This window comes from Mustela nivalis (assembly GCF_964662115.1).
Source record: "Mustela nivalis genome assembly, chromosome: 15".
Lineage (NCBI taxonomy): Eukaryota > Metazoa > Chordata > Mammalia > Carnivora > Mustelidae > Mustela > Mustela nivalis.
The window spans coordinates 10,388,617-10,409,093 of NC_139034.1; the positions used below are offsets into that span (position 1 = coordinate 10,388,617).

Sequence of the window (20,477 nt, forward strand, 5' to 3'; positions counted from 1 at the left end):
CATCCACTTACTCTTTAAAAGTGGGATTTATAGAGCTTCTTTGCACTTTAGAGGAACTAAAACCTGATACCAGAGGATCACAAATTAAAAGCCAATAATAAAATAAGAACTAGGAGGGAGATATTCAAATTAGACAGATATTCTTCTTTTTAAAAATATTTGGAATAAGAATCTATCAAATATAGTTCTCCCAGAATATGTATTAGATTATAGAATCCTCCCACTTTTTTTTTTAACCGAATCACACAGGAAAAAACAAAACAAAACACCTTTAAACTGAGGTGCTAGAAATCCCTGAAATCCCTGAGGTAGTACAAAGAATCCATGAAATTACAAGCTTTCAAAATCAGAAATAACTTACATAAGATCATTGTACATAATCTACAACATAAAGCTCTGAAACATTATCAATTTCAAACTAAGATGCAGAGAAAGAAATATTCTAGAAGGGATAATATTAATTTTGATCCATGGTATTGACTATAGGTGTTAACTTGGATCTTTTAAAACCTATGGTCTCACTCGTATGTGGAACATAAGGAACAGCATGGAAGACCACAGAGGAAGGGAGGGAAAACTGGAGGGTGGGAAAGGAGAGAGGGAGACAAACCTGAGAGACTCTGCACTCTGGGAAAATAAACTGAGGATTTCAGAGGGGGAGGAGGGTGATGGTGTTGGGGTAGCTGGGTGATGGGTATTAAGGAGGTCATGTGTGAGCACTGGGTATTATAGGCAACTAATGAATCATTGAACACAACATTAAAAACTAATGATGTACTAAATGGGGTGGCTAACTGAAGATAACAAAAAACTAAATAAATAAAAGTAAAACCTGTGGCTTCTGTGAATTGATTCCCCAGTGATATCTTCATCTAGGTGTAGATTCCAGATTTCCAGGAACAGATAAAGGTACACTGGGAACTGAGGGGCTTATGTTAGAATCATCCTATCAGTTTGTTAGCATCTTCTCTACCGTTGAGTAGCCAAGGTTGTCTGCAAGTTCCCAACTGCATTTTCAAGGCAAGTAATGATAATCTTGAATTTGTTGTTGTCTTTTTGTTTGTTTATTTATTTTTTAAGATTTTATTTATTTATTTGGCAGAGAGAGAGATCACAAGTAGGCAGAGAGGCAGGTGGAGAGAGAAGGGGAAGCAGGCTCCCCGCTGAGCAGAGAGCCTAATATGGAGTTCGATCCCAGGACCCTGAGATCATATCCTAAGCCAAAGGCAGAGGCTTAACCCACTGAGTCACCAAGGTGCCCTTGTTGTTGTCTTATTAATTACTTGAGACCTCTTTTTCTTCTGTGAGTAAAGATAATTTAGCATACCATTTTTCTTTGTTTTTGTTTTGTTTTGTAATATGGCAAATACAGGTGTGAAAATATGTAAGTCAAAAGGGACTGTGAAATCTTTGAAGTTTATACTTTTGTGTAAGTGCTATGTAGCTCAAAAAAAGTATTTTAGTAGTATGTACAGTCTTTTAAAATCCAAGTAACATGTATATTTGAAGTATTTCAGTTTTTAATAAAGATTGATTAGCCAACATCTAATACACCTTTTTTTTTTTTTTTTTTTTTTGATGTAGTGTTCAATGATTCATTAGTTGCCTGTAACACCCAGGGCTCATTATATCATGTGCCCTCCTTAATGCCCATCACTCTGTTACCCCATCCCTCTCACCCACCACCTCTCCAGCAACCCTCAGTTTGTTTCTTATAGTTAAGAGTCTCGTGGCTTTTCTCTCTGATGACTTCCCATTCAGTTTTCCCTCCATTCTTCTATGATCCTTGCTCTATTCCTTATATTACGTATTTCATATTCACTCATATTTCACATATGAATGAGATCATTTGATGATTATCTTTCTCTGCTTGACTTATTTCACTGAATCATTTCACAATTTTTGCTTAATTTTCACTTAAGTGTCTTCCTGGGATTACACCAAGATTTTTAAATTATTCTGAATCATAGAATATCTTATAAACATTTGAAATGTAAATAGATTAGTAAAGGAAACAGATATATTGAGGTAAAAAAAAAAAAAAACAGAGCCAAAAGAACTGCCCCTAAAAGCCCAGTGGCTTTAGTGACAGCATTTTACAGCAAGCTTAACAATGAATTTGGTCGTGCTGTGGGTATATGGGACTTCATTAAAAATGCCATCTCAGATAAACAATTCAACATTAACTTTGGTTATGTGGAGCCTTTCCTAATTCTACACAAATTCTGGCATTGTTTGTTTGTTCTAGCTCTGTGAAAATGGTGGTATTTTGATAAGGATTGCATTAAATTTGCAAATTGTTTATAGTATAGACATTTTAACAATATTTGTTTTCCAATCCATGATCATGGAATGTTTTTTCCATTTCTGTGTGTCATTTCCAATTTCTTTCATCAGTGTTCTATGGTTTTCAGAGTACAGATCTTTTCACCTCTTTGGTTAGCTTTACTCCTGGGTATCTTGTGGGTTTTGGTACAATTGTAAATGGGATCTATTCCTTGATTTCTCTTTCTGCTGTTTTATTATTGATGTATAGAAATGCAGATTTCTGTGACTTTGCTGAATTCTTGTATCAGTTGTAGCAATTTTTTGGTAGAGTCTTTCAGGTTGCCCACATAGAGTATCATGTCATTTGCAAGTTGTCAATGTCGACCTCTTCCTTGCCATCTGGATGCCTTTTATTTATTTCTATTGTATGATTGCTGAGGCTAGGACTTCCAGTACTAGGTTAAATAATAATGGTGAGAGTGGACATTCCTGTATTTTTCCTGATTTTAGAGGAAAAGCTCTCAGTTTTTCCCCATTGAGGATGATATTAGCTGTGGTTCTTTCATATATGGCCTTTATAATGTTGACATGTGTTCCATCTATTTGTACTTTATTGAGGGTTTTTATCAAGAATTGCTGCTTTATTTTGTCAAATGCTTTTTCTGAATCTATTGAGAGGATCATATGGTTCTTATTCTTCTTTTTATTAATGTGGTGTATCATATTGATTGATTCGTGAATATTGAACCATCCCTGCAGCCCAGGAATAAATCCCACTTGATTGTGGTAAATAATTCCTTTAATATACTGTTGGATTCAATTTGCTAGTATCTTATTGCGAGTTATTGCATCCATGTTCACTAGGTATATTGGCCTATAATTCTCCTCTTTAGTGGGGTCTTCATCTGGTTTTAGAATCAAGTTAATGCTGGTCTTGTAAAATGAGTTTGGAAATTTTCCTTTCATTTCTATTTTTTTGGAATAGTTTAAGAATAGTATTAACTCATCTTTAGCTGCCTGGTAGAATTCCCCTGGAACCTCTTTATTATGATTTTTTATGATACTGTGCCTTTCTTCATCTCTTGTTACAGTCTTTGGTTTAAAATCTAGTTTGTCTCAGAAGTATGGCTACCCTGGCTTTCTTTTGACATCCATTAACATGATAGATGGTTCCCCCATCCCCTCACTTCTATCTGGAGGTATCTTTAGGTATAAAATGATTTTCTTGGGCCACCTGGATGGCTCAGTTGGTTAAATGTCTGCTTTGGTTTGGGTCATGATCCCAGAGTCCTGGGATCAAGCCCCGTGTTGGGCTACCTGCTCATGGGAGCCTGCCTCTCCCTCTGCTCCTCCCCTCTACCTCATGCTCTCTCTTACTTGTTCTGTACTCTCAAATGAATAAAATCTTTTAAAAAATAAAATAAAACAGTTCTTTTGCAGGCTGCATATAGATGGGTCTTGGTTTTTTTTTCATTTCTTTTGACATGATGACCCTATGTCTTTTGATTAGAGCATTTACATTTAGAGTAATTTACATATAGAGTAATTATGGATAGATAACGAATTTATCCCCTATTACCTATAAAGTTATTGTTTCTGGAGGTTTTTCTCTGTTCCTTTCCAGTCTTTGTTGCTTTTGGTCTTTCTCACTCAAAGAGTCCCCTTTAATATTTCTTGTAGGGCTGGTTTAGGGTTATAAACTCTTAGTTTTTGTTTGTTTGGGAAACTCTCTCTCCTTTTATTGTGAATGACAGCCTTGCTGGATAAAGTATTCTTGGCTGAATATATTTTCCTATTCAGCACATTGAATAAATTATGCCATTCTCTTCCGGCCTGCCAGGTTTCTATGGAGAGATCTGTTGCTAACCTGATTTGTCTTCCCTTGTAGGTTAGTAATTTCTTTTCCCTTGCTGCTTTCAGGATTCTTTCCTTACCTCTGTGTTTTGCAAATTTTACTATGTCATGTCGTGGTGTTGGCTGGCTCTTGTTGATTTTGGTAAGAATTTTCTGTCTCTTCTGGATTTAGATGCCTGTTTCTTTCCCCAGATTAGGGAAGTTTTTAGCTGCAATTTACGTAGATAAACCTCCCGCCCCTTTCTCTCCCTTCCTGTGGGAATCCCATGATACGAAAGTTATTACACACTATGAAGCCGCAGACTTCCTTGAGTCTACATTCATGATTGAATATTTTTCTTCCCCTCTTCTTTTCAGCTTCATTGGTTTCCATAATTTTATCTTCTGTATCACTTATTCTATCCTCTGCTTCTTAGTCATTATATCTAGGTGGTTTTGCATCTTAGTTATTGCATTTTTTTATTTTGGCCTAACTAGTTTTTAGGTGTTTTATCTGTGCAATAAGCATCTCTCTGGTTTCTTCTACGTTTTTCTCAAGCCCAGCTTGTATCCTTATGATTGTTGTCTTAAATTCTGGTTCAGGAATATTACTTATACCTATTTTGATTAGCTCTCTGGTCATGGCCCCTTCTTATTCTTTCTTTTGGGATTAATTCCTCCAACTTGACATTTTGTCTAGGTCTCTGTTTTTTTTTGTTTGTTTGTTTTTGTTTTTTTTTTTGGGCTGGGAAAACCTTTGCTTGGTCCTATTTCCTCTAGAGTTGAAGCTTCGTAGCACTCTATGATTAGTAGACCTTGTGCTTGTGTGGTGGAAGGGGGTTGCTAGCCTTCTGGGGAAGGGCTCTGCTGCTGCTCTGGCTCTCAGTCACACTTGTCCTATTAAAAAAGGCACCTGCAGAGCAATCAGGGCTTGGTGTAAGTAGCTCCAGAATCCACTATGTGCACTGTTCTGCTCCTTGAAGACTGTCTGTGTTGATGGGAGAGGTAAAAAATGGCGTCAGTCTGCTCTCTTCCCTGGAGAGAGGAGTTCACGTCTGCAGCTGTTCAGGAAGCCCTCACAGAAAAGTGAACAATCTCCCTTCTTGTGTTCCAGGCTTCTGTCAAAGCCGTACGTTCACCTTGTCTGTGTCCAAGCCATCTGCCTGTCTGGTGGAGCAGTACTCCTGTGTTTTATCTCAGGCATGCAAATAGTTTTCAAAACCCCAAATTTGGGGGGGCAGTCACAGTGCAGACACAGTGCAGACTGCACTGATCCTCTGTGGGTGGCTCTTGCTGGGCTGTGGCTGGGACAGGTTTGTCACAGAAAAGCAGTCCCACTACTAAGTAGAGGTTTGGGTTTTATGGTAGAGCATAGCAAAAAGCCAGCATCCAGTTAGCTGCCCTCAGCAGGTGTCTTTACTCGTATGTTAATGAACAGGGCAGCTCAAGGTTGCCTGCTGGCTCTTTTGTCCCCTCAGAGGCAATGTCACCTCTCCCAAATACACTCCAGAAAGGGGAACAGTTTCTCCCAGGGTGATGCAGGGGATCCTTAGAGCATGATGTCCACTCCTGGGTCTCTGCCCTCCTTCTCCATAGTAACACTGCTATGTCCATCAGGCTCAATTCTAGCAATGGCACAAACTTCTAAAACTTCAGACTTTCAGCTCCACTACTTATAAAAACTTGTGATAATCAGTCCCTCTCATTTTCCCAGTCAGTGGTTTTGGGGAAGTGTTTTCTTGTGTAATCCCCTGTGCACACATCTCTCTCTCTCTCTCTCTCTCTCTCTCATTCTCTGTGATAGGGCTTCCTCCCTTCTATGGCACCAGTGATTCTTTTCTACACCAGGTCACATCACATCTCCTACCTTCTACAATGTGGCTTCTTTTCTCCCCAGATCAATTTTCTGGGTGTTCAGAATGATTTGCTAATTATCTAGCTGTGTTCAAGAGACAAGACAAACATAAGGTTCTCCTACATGTGTTGATAAATGATGAATGCTTGAATATAGACAGAGATAGATGCCCCAGTAAAAATAAGTTGCCACAGAAAATGGAGAGTATCTGTCTAGGTTGCTTTGCACGTTTCAAATATGCACACCTGATATATGAATCTCTGACACAACCACCATTACTTCTGCTACTAAATGGCACACTTAGTCTTAGGTCTCTCTGCCTAAGTGAGGGTTGGAGGTAGCACACAGCTGAAAATTTAAGAATCAAGATTATGGAATAGTGAGCATGGTAGAAAAAGTCATACAGAATCATATCAGTCCTATGAATCTTCAACCGTCTGGCTGAATTCATACAGATAGACTCCTCCACAATCAGGGCCCTCTGTGACTTAGACACACACTCAGATCTATAGATTTGTATGGAAGTCTGTATTTGAGGTGGTTGGCTACTAATGGGCACTACCCGGCTCTTTCCAGTATCCCTTCTGGTAATGCTTCATAGCTACTAAGAAAATAGAGTCTGGTTTCACAGGAAGACTGGGCCTGCTGCATTGCACCCTATCATATGGCCTCTAAGTAAGGGATGCCCAGAATTATTCAAGAGGGGAGAAATTGTTGCTTAGAGTTTGTAAAGCTCATGTATTATGCTGTATCTTTTCCACATAATACAGGATTAGAAATACCTGCAAGAGAACATTACTAGAGGAAGTTCGGGAGATGGAAAGTAGCAGAGCTCAAAGATTTCATCCTACAATATTTAGAAAGAGGTGAGGCTGTTCTCTTTATCCTGACTTTTGTTGAAAAGCTTTTCTCATTCTTTTTTTAAATATTTGTTTATTCCAGAGAAAGAAAGAGAGAGAGCAAGTGGAGGAGGAGCAGAGGGAGAGACTCCCCAGACAGACCCCACTGCCACTGAATGTGGAGCCTAATGCTGGGCTCAATCCCATGACTCATGAGATCATGGACCTGAGCTGAAACCAAGAGTCAGATGCTTAATGTACTGAACCTCCCAGGTGGCCCCTGTTCTCCTCGTTCTTCCCACATTTCCCTCCCAGGTACTTTCACACTTTCCATGATTTCCCCAAGCTTATTAAGCACACGTCAAACAGTTATCTTGAACTTCACATCCCCAGCAGCACAGACCCCTAGGCTGCCACACTAGCTTCCCCGAATGTCCTCCTTTCAGTGGATGGCAACTTCATTCTTCCAATTTCTCAGGCCAAAAATCCTGAAGTCACACTCACATCCTCTTTTCTGCTATGCTACACCCATCATGTCAGAAAATCCTATTGTTCCTACCTCAAAGTAAACTGAGAATTAGATCACTTAAACTATCTGTATGATCTTGCCCTGGTCCAGCCCCTATCATCTTTCTTCTGATTAGTTCAGTAGCCTCTTAACAGGTATCTCTGCTTCTGGCCCTTCCTGTAGTAACCAGAGGGAAGAGGCTTTGGTAGTGTAAATCAGACACATCACTCCCTGTTCTCTGCCTTTCCCCAACCTCCCCTATCACTCAGAAAAAGACAAGACCCTTTCAGTGGCTTATAGTGCCTTATACACTGTCCCTTCATAAACACACACACACATGCACAACTAGTTTGAGATAACTCCTTATGGTTTTCTTACCAAAAAAAGATTTTTTTAAAATGATTCATTTTGGAAAATCATATTTCCATTTCACCTCACATGTTTTCAAAGAAAGTTTTGTCCTTTCACAACCTTCCTCGCTATTATTTTAACAGATGGTGCATCAAGTTTGTATATCCTAACTTTAACTTCTGGTGGTTAGTGGACAGACACCCAGATCTCTGTGTTGAGCCAGAGAATCTGATAATTTCTGCCACTTTCCCCTGTGTATTGTTGCAAAAAGGTTTAGATATCCAGGGTCTGTGTTCTCCCCTATAGATGAAGCTGTGGCTACTGGAAGTCAGGGAAGTGCACTGTAGGCGAAAAGGACCAGGGCTTCTCCTAGAATTGCTCTCTTTCTCCCACTCCCTTGGAAGAAGACAACAAATTACATTGTTTGTTTTCACAGTTGTTGCCTTTTTCCCACTGGTCCTGATCTGATGGCCTTGAAGAACAACAGGCCAAATGCTAGAAATTAATGTGTACTAACATTTTTAATCTCTATACCCAAACTATCTCCAGGGAGAGGTCAGTTCCAATGGTCTGCCATAAACTATGTGTTCTTCTGAGTGAAAACACCATGCTCCTTCTCAGTAATAACAGACATATGAAGCCTGGCACATCCTCAGGTTTTAGGTGGGCTTTCAGGAACTATAAGGTGAAGAATTAGTCTTTAACTATACTGAATGCCTGCTATATTTGGAGTACTGTGTTAAGCATGGAGATGGTGTGACCTGGATAAAGAAGACAAAATGCACTTTTTAAAAAATTTTTATATTGAGTTTGAGGAGTTCTAACTCAACACACAAAAAACAGATAATCATATTTAAAAATGGGCAGAAGTTATGAACAGACACTTCTCCAATGAAGACATATAAATGGCTATCAGACACATGAAAAAATGTTCATCATCACTAGCCATCAGGAAGATTAAAGTGAAAACCACATTGAGATATCACCTTACACCAGTTAGAATGGCCAGAATTAGCAAGACAGGAAAACATGTGTTGGAGAGGATGTGGAGAAAGGGGAACCCTCTTACACTGGTGGTGGGAATGCAAGTTGGTGCAGCCTCTTTGGAGAACAGTGTGGAGATTCCTCAAGAAATTAAAAATAGAGCTTCCCTATGACCCTGCCATTGCACTACTAGGTATTTACCCCAAAGATACAGATGTAGTGAAAATAAGGGCCATCTGTACCCCAATGTTTATAGCAGCAATGGCCACGGTCGCCAAACTGTGGAAAGAACCAAGATGCCCTTCAACGGACGAATGGATAAGGAAGATGTGGCCCATATACATTATGGAGTATTGTGCCTCTATCAGAAAGGATGAATACCCAACTTTTGTAGCAACATGGATGGGACTGGAAGAGATTATGCTGAGTGAAATAAGTCAAGAGGGAGTCAGTTATCATATGGCTTCACTTATTTGTGGAGTATAAGAAATAACATGGAGGACATTGGGGAGATGGAGAGAAGAAGAGAGTTGAGGGAAATTGGAAGGGGAGGTGAACCATGAGAGACTATGGACTCTGAAAAACAACCTGAGGGTCTTGAAGGGGCGGGGGTGGGAGGTTGGAGGATCAAGGTGGTGGGTATTAGGAAGGGTACATGGAGCATGGAGCACTGTGTGTGGTACAAAAACAAAGAATACTGTTACACTTGAAAAGAAATTTAAAAAAATAAAAAAAAAATCAAGTGTAAGAAAAAAAATTTATTTTGAAAGAAGCAGGGGCACCTGGATGGCTCAGTGGGTTAAGCCTCTGCCTGCTCAGGTCATGATCTCAGGGTCCTGGAATCAAGCCTCGCATTGGGCTCTCTGCTCAGCAGGGAGGGGGTCTGCTTCCCCCCTCCCCTGTCTACTTGTGATCTCCCTCTCTGTCAAATAAATAAATAAAATTTAAAAAAATAAAAGCAAAATTGGAAGTATGGGCAAATCTAAAGTAAATGAGTGAACTGATTAATTAACACTCACCTATTTGGCACCTATTGAGTACTCAGCACTGACAGTACCACCTGTTGGCAAGGATGAGTAACAACTGTAACTCTTGAACAATCAGTCTGGGCAACTGGCCATTTCTATTCAATTTAAAGAAATGCTTATCCCCATGACCCAACAATTCCATTTCTAGGTATTTACCCAAGAGACTTCTAAATATGGGCCCACATATCCAGCCTCACAATGCAGAAAGATTCCCAACCAGGTACAACCCAAAAATATTTCACTAAGATATATTATAATGAAACTGTCAAAAATCAAACACAAAGAATCTTGAAAGCAACAAAAGACACACAAGGGAACTCTATGAACAGATTTCTCAGAACAAACCTTGAAAGCCAAGAGTGGGTAGGATGCTATATTAAAAATTCTGAAGGAGAAACAACTACCAACCAAGAATATTGTATCCAGCAAAGCTGGAATTGAAAGTTTTCCAGGCAAATAAAAGCTAAAGAAGTTCTTCCCCACCGACCTGTCCTTACAAGAAATGTCAAAGGGACTTCTTTAAACTGAAATGAAAGGGCACTAGTCAGTAACAGAAAAGCATGAAATTATAAATCTCATAGGTAAAGGTTAATGTATAGTAAAGTTCATAATAATCTGATGTCGTAAAGGTGATGGATAAATCATTTCTAAAGCTAATATGAAGGTTAAAAGACAAAAGTAGTAAAAATAACTATAGTTGTAATCATTTGTTAGTAGGTACATGAAAAAAAATGTAAATGATGACATCAAAAACATAAAAAGTGATGAAGAGGGTAAAAATGCAGACCTTTAGAATGCATTTGAACTTCAGTTGTTACCAACTTAAAATAGACTTAAAATATAAATAATTTTATGTAAGTTTCATGGTAACCACAGAACAGAAAAACCTATAGTAAATACACACACACACACAAAAGAGAAAGGAATCTAAGCATACCACTACAGAAAATCATCAAATCATAAAGAAAGAGAAGAAATTAAGGAACAAAGGAATTACTAAATAACAGGAAACAAAGAACAAAATGGCCATAAATATACACAGGCATATCTTGTTTTACTGTGCTTTTCCTTATGGCACTTCACAGCTGCTGCTTTCTCCCCCTGCCCCCCCCTTTTTTTTAACAAATTGAAAGTTTACGGCATACCCTGTCCACAGATCTATTGATACCATTTTTCCAACAGCACTTGCTCACTTCATGTCTCTGTCACATTGTGGTAATTTTCACAATATTGCATACTTTTTCATTATTTTTTATGGTGATCTGTGAACAGTGACTGTGACTTGCTGAAAGTTCAAGTGATGGTAGGCATACAGTAACATTAAATTATTTTTAATTAAGGTATGTACATTGTTCTTTTCAGGCATAATGCAATGATACACTTAAGAGACTCCAGTATAGTGCAAACATAACTTTTATATGTACAGGGAAAGCAAAAAATCCACTTGACTCAATTTATTGCAATATTAGCTATATTGTGGTAGTCTGAAACCAAGCCTGCAGTATCACTGAGGTGTGCCTATGGTTGTAGTTTCTTTAAACATAACTAGACTAAATTATCCAATCAAAAGACATAGGATGGCTGAATGGATTGAAAAACAAAAGCCACCTATATGTTGCCTATAAGAGACTCACTTCAGATGTAAGGACACACGGAGAATGAAGGTGAAGGGATGGAAAATGATATTCCACACAAATGGAAACCAAAAGAAATCTACGATAGCTATACGTATATCAGACAAAGCAGAATTTAAAATAAAAACAAGAGACAAAGGCATTACATAATGATAAAGGGATCAGTCGAATATGAGGATATGACATTTGTAAATACTTATGCACCCAACATAAGAGTACTACATGTATAAAGCAAATATTGACAGACCCAAAAGGAGAAATAAACAGCAATATAATAATAGTAAGGGATTTAATACCCTACTTTCATCAATGAATAGATCTTTTAGACAGAAAATCAGTAAGGAAATACTGTCCTTAAATGCCCCATTAGACAATTGGCTTAACAGATACACACAGAACATTCCATCCCAAAGCAAGAGAGTGTATATTCTTCTCAAGTGAACATGCAACAACCTCCAAGATAGGCCATATGTTAAGCCACAAAACAAATCTTAGCAAATTTAAGAAGATTCAAGCATCTTTTCCAACCACAATGGTGTGAAACTGGAAATCAACTGCAAGAAGAAAACTGGAAAATTCACAATGTGTGGAGATTAAACAACAAACAACTGAACAACCAGTGGATCAAAAAAGAAACTGAAAAAGAAATAAAAATACATCTATAGATAAATGAAAATGGGAAGGCAACATGGGGTGCAGTAAAAGCAGCTCTATGGACTTTCATTACAATAAATACCAACATTAAGATACAAAGACATCTCACATAAAAAACTTCATGCTACACTTTAAGGAACTAGAAAAAGAAGATCAAAGTATGCCTCAAGTTAGCAGAAGGAAGGAAATAATTAACTAAGATCAGAGCAGAAGTGAAAGAGAGACGAAACAATACAGAAAAGATCAATTAACGGCTGTGTGTGTGTGTGTGTGTGTTTTTAAAGATTTTGACAGAGAGATCACAAGTAGGCAGAGAGGCAGGCAGAGAGAGAGAGAGAGAGAGGAGGAAGCAGGCTCCCCGCTGAGCAGAGAGCCCGATGTGGGACTCGATCCCAGGACCTTGAGATCATGACCTGAGCCGAAGGCAGTGGCTTAACCCACTGAGCCACCCAGACGCCCCTGTGTGTGTGTTTTAAATAGACAAAATAGATAAACTTTTGGTTAGACTTGTGAAGAAAAAAAGAGCAAGGACTCAAATCAGAAATGAAAGAGGAGACATTACAACCGATACCACAGACATACAGAGGATCACAAAGCACTACTACAGAACCAAAGCAACCTTGAAGAAGAACAAAGCCGGAAGCATCACACTTTCAGGTTTCAAACTATATTACAAAGCAATTATGTTACATTTTACTATAAAGCTAATATATATCACTGTAGCAATCAAAACAGTATGGTACTGGTATAAAAAACAGATCTGGAAGATTGATACACAGGCAAATAGTTTTGTTAAACTGTACTTTAAAGATTTATGCATTTTATCACATACAAAATAAACCTCAAAAATAAGAAATCAAACTGAAAATATAAACACAGTATACATTGTACGAAAATAAAGTTCACATAACAAAGGGCTAGCCTCCAAAATAGATAAATTGTTTCCAGAAATCAGTGAAACCAAACACCTAAGCAGTAGAAAAATAGGCAAAGTATAAACACACAGTTCACAAAAGGAAATACTCAAGTTTCTTAAACATATGAAAATATCCTCAACTTTACTCATAGTAAGAAATGAAAATGCTAAGTATACAGGCAGGATATTTTTAATCTATCATTGTCAGCCACCCTTGGTTGGTGAAAACATGGGAAAGGAAAGAATTAAGGTAATTTGGCAATATCTATCAGAAATACAATTGCATATGGCCTTTGACTCAGTAATTCCACTTCTGGGGATGTACCACCCCTTCTCATCCTCCCAATACTCACATAAGTCCTAGTGTCAGGGACTGTAGTAGTATTTGGAACAACCACCATTTAGGAACAACCATACCCATGTATACATTCACAAACTACAGTACTCTCTAGTTGTGAAAAGGAGTCAGGAAGCTTTCTGTGTTCTGAGGTGCAAATGATTCCAAGATGTATTAACAGAAAAAAAAAAAAAGTTGAACCCTTTGTACAATATGCAACCTTTAGTGCAAAAGGGCAGGGATAATGACATATGAGCACTTTTCCTTCTAAAGCAACTCGGCAAAACTAGCTAAGAGACCACTAGGAGTGATTACTGGTAAGCAACAGAGGTGAGGAACCAGGAAGATGGGAAAAGGAAGTGGAATATTTATTCTCTACATTTACATTTTTTTCTCTTTAAATTTTTTTTTCTCTTTAAATTTTTAATGATGTAAATGCTTTATATGTGACCAATTTAACAGAGACAGACAGAATGAGAGGAAGAGGGAGAGAGGAAGTGGAAGAGAGGGAGAGGAAGGAAGGGAGAAAACGGGAGGGAATGCAAATGAGTAAGTGGATTCTGGAGAGCCCAGAGCCCGGTGCTCGTCAACTCCTGGATATACAAACAAAAGTAAAATCCTAATCTGAGTCTTTCAACAACTTTGGAAAATTCCAACCTTTTTTATGATTAACTTTTTTTTTTTTTTTTTTAATTCTGGTTCAGAACATTATCACCTTCATTCCAGAGAAGACTTCAAAGGGGGAAGTCAGTAGTCAGTCCGTCCCACGGCCATGCCCCTTGGTAATGACTTTTGACCTGCACCTCCCCAGGAGCTGCTCCTTCAGACAGTCCTTAGAAACCTTCCTCTGAGTCACAAAAGGGAAGCTGGCTGTAGAGGAGGCCCTCTTCCCACAGGAGGGCATGGGATAGGGGTACAGTTGTGGTTGTTGATAACAGCTGCAATTTGTCACACCAGCTGTGAGTCCCTCAGATCTCTGGAAATACCAGGATACATGGCAAATCCTCGAACAGCAAAAGGCCCCTATGGCCTGATGACATCTTAGAAGTGAGAAAACAGAGCAGCTTAGGTTGTATGGGGTTTGTTGTTGTTGTTTACCCTATTTTTCAGGCTTATAGAGAAAAAAAGAAGAAACCATGGACTTCCCTAATTATGCTGCTTCTGCTTACCCACAATGATTCCACAACTCTTTGAAATTTAGACAGTAGTGAACTTGGGGCTTCCAGTGCAGTTCCATAGTAAGCCTTGGAGGGTTTAGTGAAGGGTCTCTTGTGCCTAGAGCTGAATGACACTTCTTGATACACATTGCTCAGAGTCTTGAACCAGGAAATTGAGCCAGATTTTTAAAATACACACCATAAAATCTCTGGAAGGCCAGAGGACTGACAGGACTTGCATTGTTCCATTCAATTCCTGGGGTTGGGTGGGGGCAGTTAGGAGAGCTATATATAAGAAATGTTCACAAGCAGAACCCCTATTTTAGAAGAAGCACCTTGCTGAGTGTCTGGATAATATAAATTTTATTTTAAATACATGAACACTCTCTAAAAAAGAAGAAGACTTTTTTTCTTTTACCTTGTACCTCCCCCTCCAATGAAGTTGGAATTTTCTTCGAAATCTGTTCCAAAGAACTAAAGTGGGGCTATGATTGATTTTTTCACAGGGTGGAAGCAAAAGAAGTCCAAATGTTCCTTGCCACCCCGCCACACGAGATAGTCCTCCAGAGTGAATCTTTTGATCAAAGCATCCCACGTAAGTAATGTACTGTACATCAGGCCATAAGCTGAGACTCCACCTACTGACATGAAGGATGGGTAATGCAATGTTAGGTGCTTCTTGAGGAGATGAGTCCAAGTAAAACGAGACATAAAAAGACAAGTATTGCATGATTCCACTGATATGAGGTACTTAGAGTAGTCAAATTCATAGAGACAGAAAGGAGAATGGGGGTTTCCAGGGGATGGGGATGGGGTGCAGTGGAGTGGGGACTTAGTGTTTAATGGGCACAGAGTTTCAGTTTGGGAAGATGGAAAGAGGTTTGCAGACGGATGATGACGTTTCCACAGCACTATGAATGGACGTAATGCCCCTGAACTGTACACTTAAACACCATTAAGATGGTAAATTTTACGTAACATTTTACCACAATTTTTTTAAAGGAAACTATGTGTGGTATTAAATGTGTTTTTAAAAAGTAAGGTAGTTGTCATAGGGCAGGAAGGCTCAACTGGATTCATCAAATTCATGTTCTTTGCCTAAAGCCAGTGCAGTCGGAAAAGAAGCAGTTCCTGGTCAACCACTCTTGAATGATGACATCCTTAAATGTAACATCCTCACATTCTCAAGATCCTCTCACAGACTCCCAACATACCACTTAAAATGGAAAAGTGGTATCTGGCTCCAAATAACTTTTATCCTTAGAAATCTTATATACCCTTTTTGGGGGGTTTGATGTTAACATAGCCCACGTTGGACATGAAAACCGTTGGAAGTTATTTCATTTTCCTGTCATTTAACAAGAAATGCATCGGAGAAGTACCTACATGAACGATTTAGGTCCTCTGTGACTCCTATCTGGTAACATGAGTGCTGAATGCTTTCCTGTGAAAGAAAACAAGGCAAACATGAAGGTACTACAAACAAAGAAACGTGGGATATTTACAGAGAATGAGAGCTAACTGTGCCTCTTTTCTGATCAAGGTGTTCACTGAAAGTTGTAGGCGTTTGTAATACTAGATTCTTTAATTGACTTTTTTTTCATATCTCTGAGATTTATGTGTCTCTGGATTGATTGCTCTTTCTCCTTTGCACGTACACACACTTCTTCCTGTCTTGTGTCCAGCATTTTGCTTTTCCCCCTCTCCATATATATATATATATATTTTAGATTTTATTTATTTATTTGTCAGAGAGAGAGCGAGCACAGGCAGAGTGGCAGGCAGAGTCAGAGGGAGAAGCAGGCTCCCCGTGGGGCAAGGAGCCCGATGTGGGACTCGATCTCAGGATGCTGGGATCATGACCTGAGCCGAAGGCAGCTGCTCAACCAACTGAGCCACCCAGGCGCCCCTCCCTATATATTTTTAAGGAACAGAACCTGAAAGGTAACTGAAAATAAAAAATGAACCAGACAAGAAAACAAATTACAGCAGATGTCTTAAGGATTAGGGTTAACATTTCTCCAATTTTTCAAAAATGATGACCTTGATTTCTACATCCCAGAGAAAAATGGGTCAAAAATGAAATTCCTCAGTTGCCAGTTGCTCTTGCCCACACACTCTGCCCTCCTGCTTGTTTCCACAGACTGCCTCTCATGCCAGCACGTGGCCACTGACTCCATTTGCTCTTGCGCACCCAAGAACCTCATTGCCATCATTCTTTCCTTTATCTCCTATGTCACCACTTTTGCACTCTCCTCTACTAGATCATTCTTACCAGCATAAAAAAGGTTGTCTCAAAGAATAGAACTTTCTCTGGACCACACCTCACCCATTAGAACATGCTTCATATTTCTTGAACTCCTTTGCAACAACAAATGGTCTGTATCCATTTTCTCCAAATCCCCTTCTTCCATTCTCCCTGAAACTCACACCATCAAATCTTCACTCCTACTACTTAACTGACATTTTTCCAGTCAAGGCCACCAATGATGTCCAAAACAGAGCCCTTGGTCTCCTCTCCACCAAGACTGTTCCATCTGCAGTCTTCACCTGAAGACAACAGCACGCTTCCAATTGCTCAAGCCAAAATCCTTGTAGTCCTTTTAATTCTTCTAATGTATTAGATGTCTCTGCCATCACATTGTATTCAGAGACAGACCATGTCTCACTCACACCCCTATGGCATCTTGATCTGGACCTCCATGGCCTGCCTGTGTTACTACAACAATCTCTTAACAAGTCTCCTGCTTCTACCTTTGACTCTTGTACAGCAGCCAAAGTGATGCATTTAAAATCATGTCAGCACAGGCACATCAACTTTCCACACATCAAAATCCTGCAATGGCTAGCATCACATTCAATATAAAAGCCTTACAATGGCCAAAAAAAGACTTAATTGATCTGGACCCTGTTACTTTCCTGGTGTCATCTAATCTTCTTCCTCCTTCATTGCACTCCAACCTCTGTGCTCTTCTTATATCAGGAATTCTCCCACCCCAGGGCATTTGCACTGCCTGACACTTCAGCCCAGAAAACAAACCTCTTGTTATCTGTGTTGCTCACTCTCTCGCTTACTTCAAGTCTTTGCCCAAATATTACCTTCGTAATGAAACCTACCTTGACCTCTCTATTGCAACACAATCCCAACCAATTTCAGCTTTTTCTTTTGTTCATAGCTCTTTAGTATACTCTTGGGTACTACATGATTAACTATTTGTTATATGCTTATTATCTTCATGGGCTAACATATTTGTATTGCTAGAATGTAAGCTCTGTAAGAACAAGGATTTTTGCCTCACTAATTTATTCTAAGAATGAATATATGTAGTAGACAGTATAATCTTTCTAAATGAACTAATTGACTAATGAAGAGTCCAGGCAGGATTACATCTACTAACAAATAGCCATTTCTTCTTCCATTAGTCCAATAGCAACTATACATACAAAATGGAGCCAGTATTTGTTGGGTACATACTGTGATCTTGCCCACTGTTGAATACTGGGCCTTATTGCACTGAATATTTGGAGCCACCATATGGAGACAGTTATTAACTACCTGTTGAATGACAAGCTAACTGATTGAATCTTCATTTTGCAAGGAAGGAAATGATGGTTCAGCAAATTTAGTCACTTGCCTTAATTTAGTCACTTGCCTTAGATTATATAACTAGAAATGACTGGAAGACAGACTGGAACTTCGGTCTGTCTCATTCCAAAGTGGCACATTGTTCAGTTCCATGGGAATTCAGCTGACAAACGGGAATCAGATGGGCAACTGCATCCCAGCTCTGCCTCTTAACTTGCTATGCAACACAAGGCATGTTACTTACTCTCTCTGAGCTGCCCTAGTTCTACCTTTTTTGGTATTTCATGCTACTGGGGTCACTGTAGGTAATATGGGATGTTAAAGGACATGTGTATCCAGACTTGAATAGAGGGATAAGTGCTTTATGCAGGAATCACATGGTCCTAAAACCAGTACCAAAAGTTTTGTAATAAATGAAGATATGAAGGACTTTAAAATTCCCATGGAATATATATGGGAAATATAAAAGTATATTTCAGTTACCTTAAAAAATACTTGAAAAATATTATATGGGAAGAAATTATTTTCATGACTCACTTTTTAAAAATGGCAAAATAGAGAATACTATTGGACAGCTAGAAATTGTATAGGATTATAAGAGATTCTAAGGTGTGTTCTCTATGACATTTTTCATTGCTGGAGGTGAAGTTCCTCAGCCAGTTTGTAGGTTTTTGGGTCCTGTATGTTTTCCTGTGCTTCACCACAATATTAACTTGAATTTGTAAAGTGCTCTGAGCTCCTCAAATAAGTAGAGGTTCTCTGTTAACTGCAATTAATAATTCTTTCTTGAGCCAGAAAATTTTGACTTTATTTACAATGAACTGAACTAAATACGATGATTATGCCAAAATAATAAGAAATGACATGGTTGATTCTGAAATCTGCTAAACGTTTTACCAGGATGAAGAAGGGGGAAATGACTTGAAAATGCCTCATACTTCAATTCTATCTCCCTCTCCTTACCTCCCTTGCCTCTGTCCCCCATCCTCCCAGATTCTGGCTGCAGCTGAGCATTTAGAAAGCTGATGCACTGGGAAACCAGCCCAGGAAAGTTCAGGAATTGGGTCCATGGGTGACTCTCCCCAGACCCCATCATTACTTTGTGGCTGTCAGAACTTCCCGAAAGATGAAAAAAGTGGGAAAGGCTAAGAGTTGGAAGCTTCCTCTGAGCTCCCCATTTGGATATAAATGGAAGCTAGAGGTTCATCAGGCAGAAACTGGTGACCTGATGGTGCACCTTTGTCAGGCTGAGGGGTAAAGGCTGGACAGGTGGAGGATCCTGGTCCCGGTCGTCCCTCTTCAGCTCTCTCTCCTCCCAGAGAACACAGCAGATTGGAAAACCAGCCCAGATTTCCAAAAGATACCATTTATTTCTGAGTTAGCAGCAGATACTAGTTTTCTGTGGCCAGATCTTTATATAATTTAGGGAAACTTTTTAGGAAAATTAGGTTTAAATGCAAATATTTAGAATGAGTAAAAAAAAAATCAAAACAAATGCTAGTATACAAAAGAAAATTCTAAGACATTACCTACCCTTGAGTGGAGGTAATGTGGCTGAAACTTAATCAGCTCACAAAAGACCCTCTCTGTGTACACATCTTGTAAAAACTAAGAAATAATTTTTCAGGCCATATCCGAAATATTCTTTCAGAACCTCCTGCTCCCTGGGGTTAAGACAAGAATTAAAAATAGGAAAAAAGTTTTTGTCTCTGTCTGGGGAAGAGACAATTTAAAATGCTATCACATCTTCCATTTAAAAAGGTGACAGGGAAGTGAATGAAGAGGGCAGGGATATGTTTTAATTTGTTCATTTTTATGTCCCTCCTTGTTTTTGTGATTAGTACATTTAACATAAAAATAGACAGCTGTTTTTTCACCTTTGGCTATTGGCATGGCTGACGTAAAATGGGCCCACTCTCCAAAAGAGGAGGCCTCTGAATGCTCTGAAATGCTGCCTCTGGGTTTTCTTGCCACACCTGCAGGCCCTGTCCTGCAGTATTATGTTCTTCAGAGCCCCTGAGAGCATCCCTGGATCCACTGGGGAAACACTTGGGTGGTTCTAAAATATGCCAAAGTTTCACCTTGAGATTGTGACCAAGTTCCTCTCATTGGGCAGGAAAGAGAAGGGAGCCCATCCCCAGCCATTGGGAGCTATTGCTACCAACACCCACCCACAACCTCAACAGTGGTTCTCTGTGCCTTTTACTGAGGCCAGAAGCAGGTGCATCAGCTGGAAAGTTGTTAGAAATGTCGGTTCTTGAGCCCCTACAGCAGATTTACTAAACCAGAAATTCTGGAGGTAGGACCAGTGGTCACCAAGTGAATTCTGGTGCACAATGAAGTGTGAGAACCACTGGTCCAAGTGTTGGTACCAGACCCTGGGATTTTACCAGCTTTCAGGTGATGCTACTGAGGGGAGAGGTCTGGGACACTCGTCTTTCCTTCCACATAGAAACACTGCAGTTAATCCAATAATCCAATAATGGATAGACGTTACTTTTCTTCTTTCAATTGTGGCCCCCAAAAT

At 39.3% G+C, this 20,477-nt stretch overlaps 1 protein-coding gene across 3 annotated transcripts in view; it reads left to right on the forward strand.

Moving 5' to 3' along the window:
- LOC309848543 (phospholipid-transporting ATPase IB-like) overlaps positions 1-20,477 on the forward strand; it is a 209,965-nt gene that overhangs the window by 188,850 nt on the left and 638 nt on the right. For all 3 annotated transcript variants that reach the window (XM_082700264.1, XM_082700265.1, XM_082700266.1), the window contains 2 exons: positions 6,727-6,822; positions 14,871-14,959. In XM_082700264.1, coding sequence (XP_082556390.1) covers positions 6,727-6,822; positions 14,871-14,959 — 185 coding nt within the window. The remainder of the gene's footprint in view (positions 1-6,726; positions 6,823-14,870; positions 14,960-20,477) is intronic.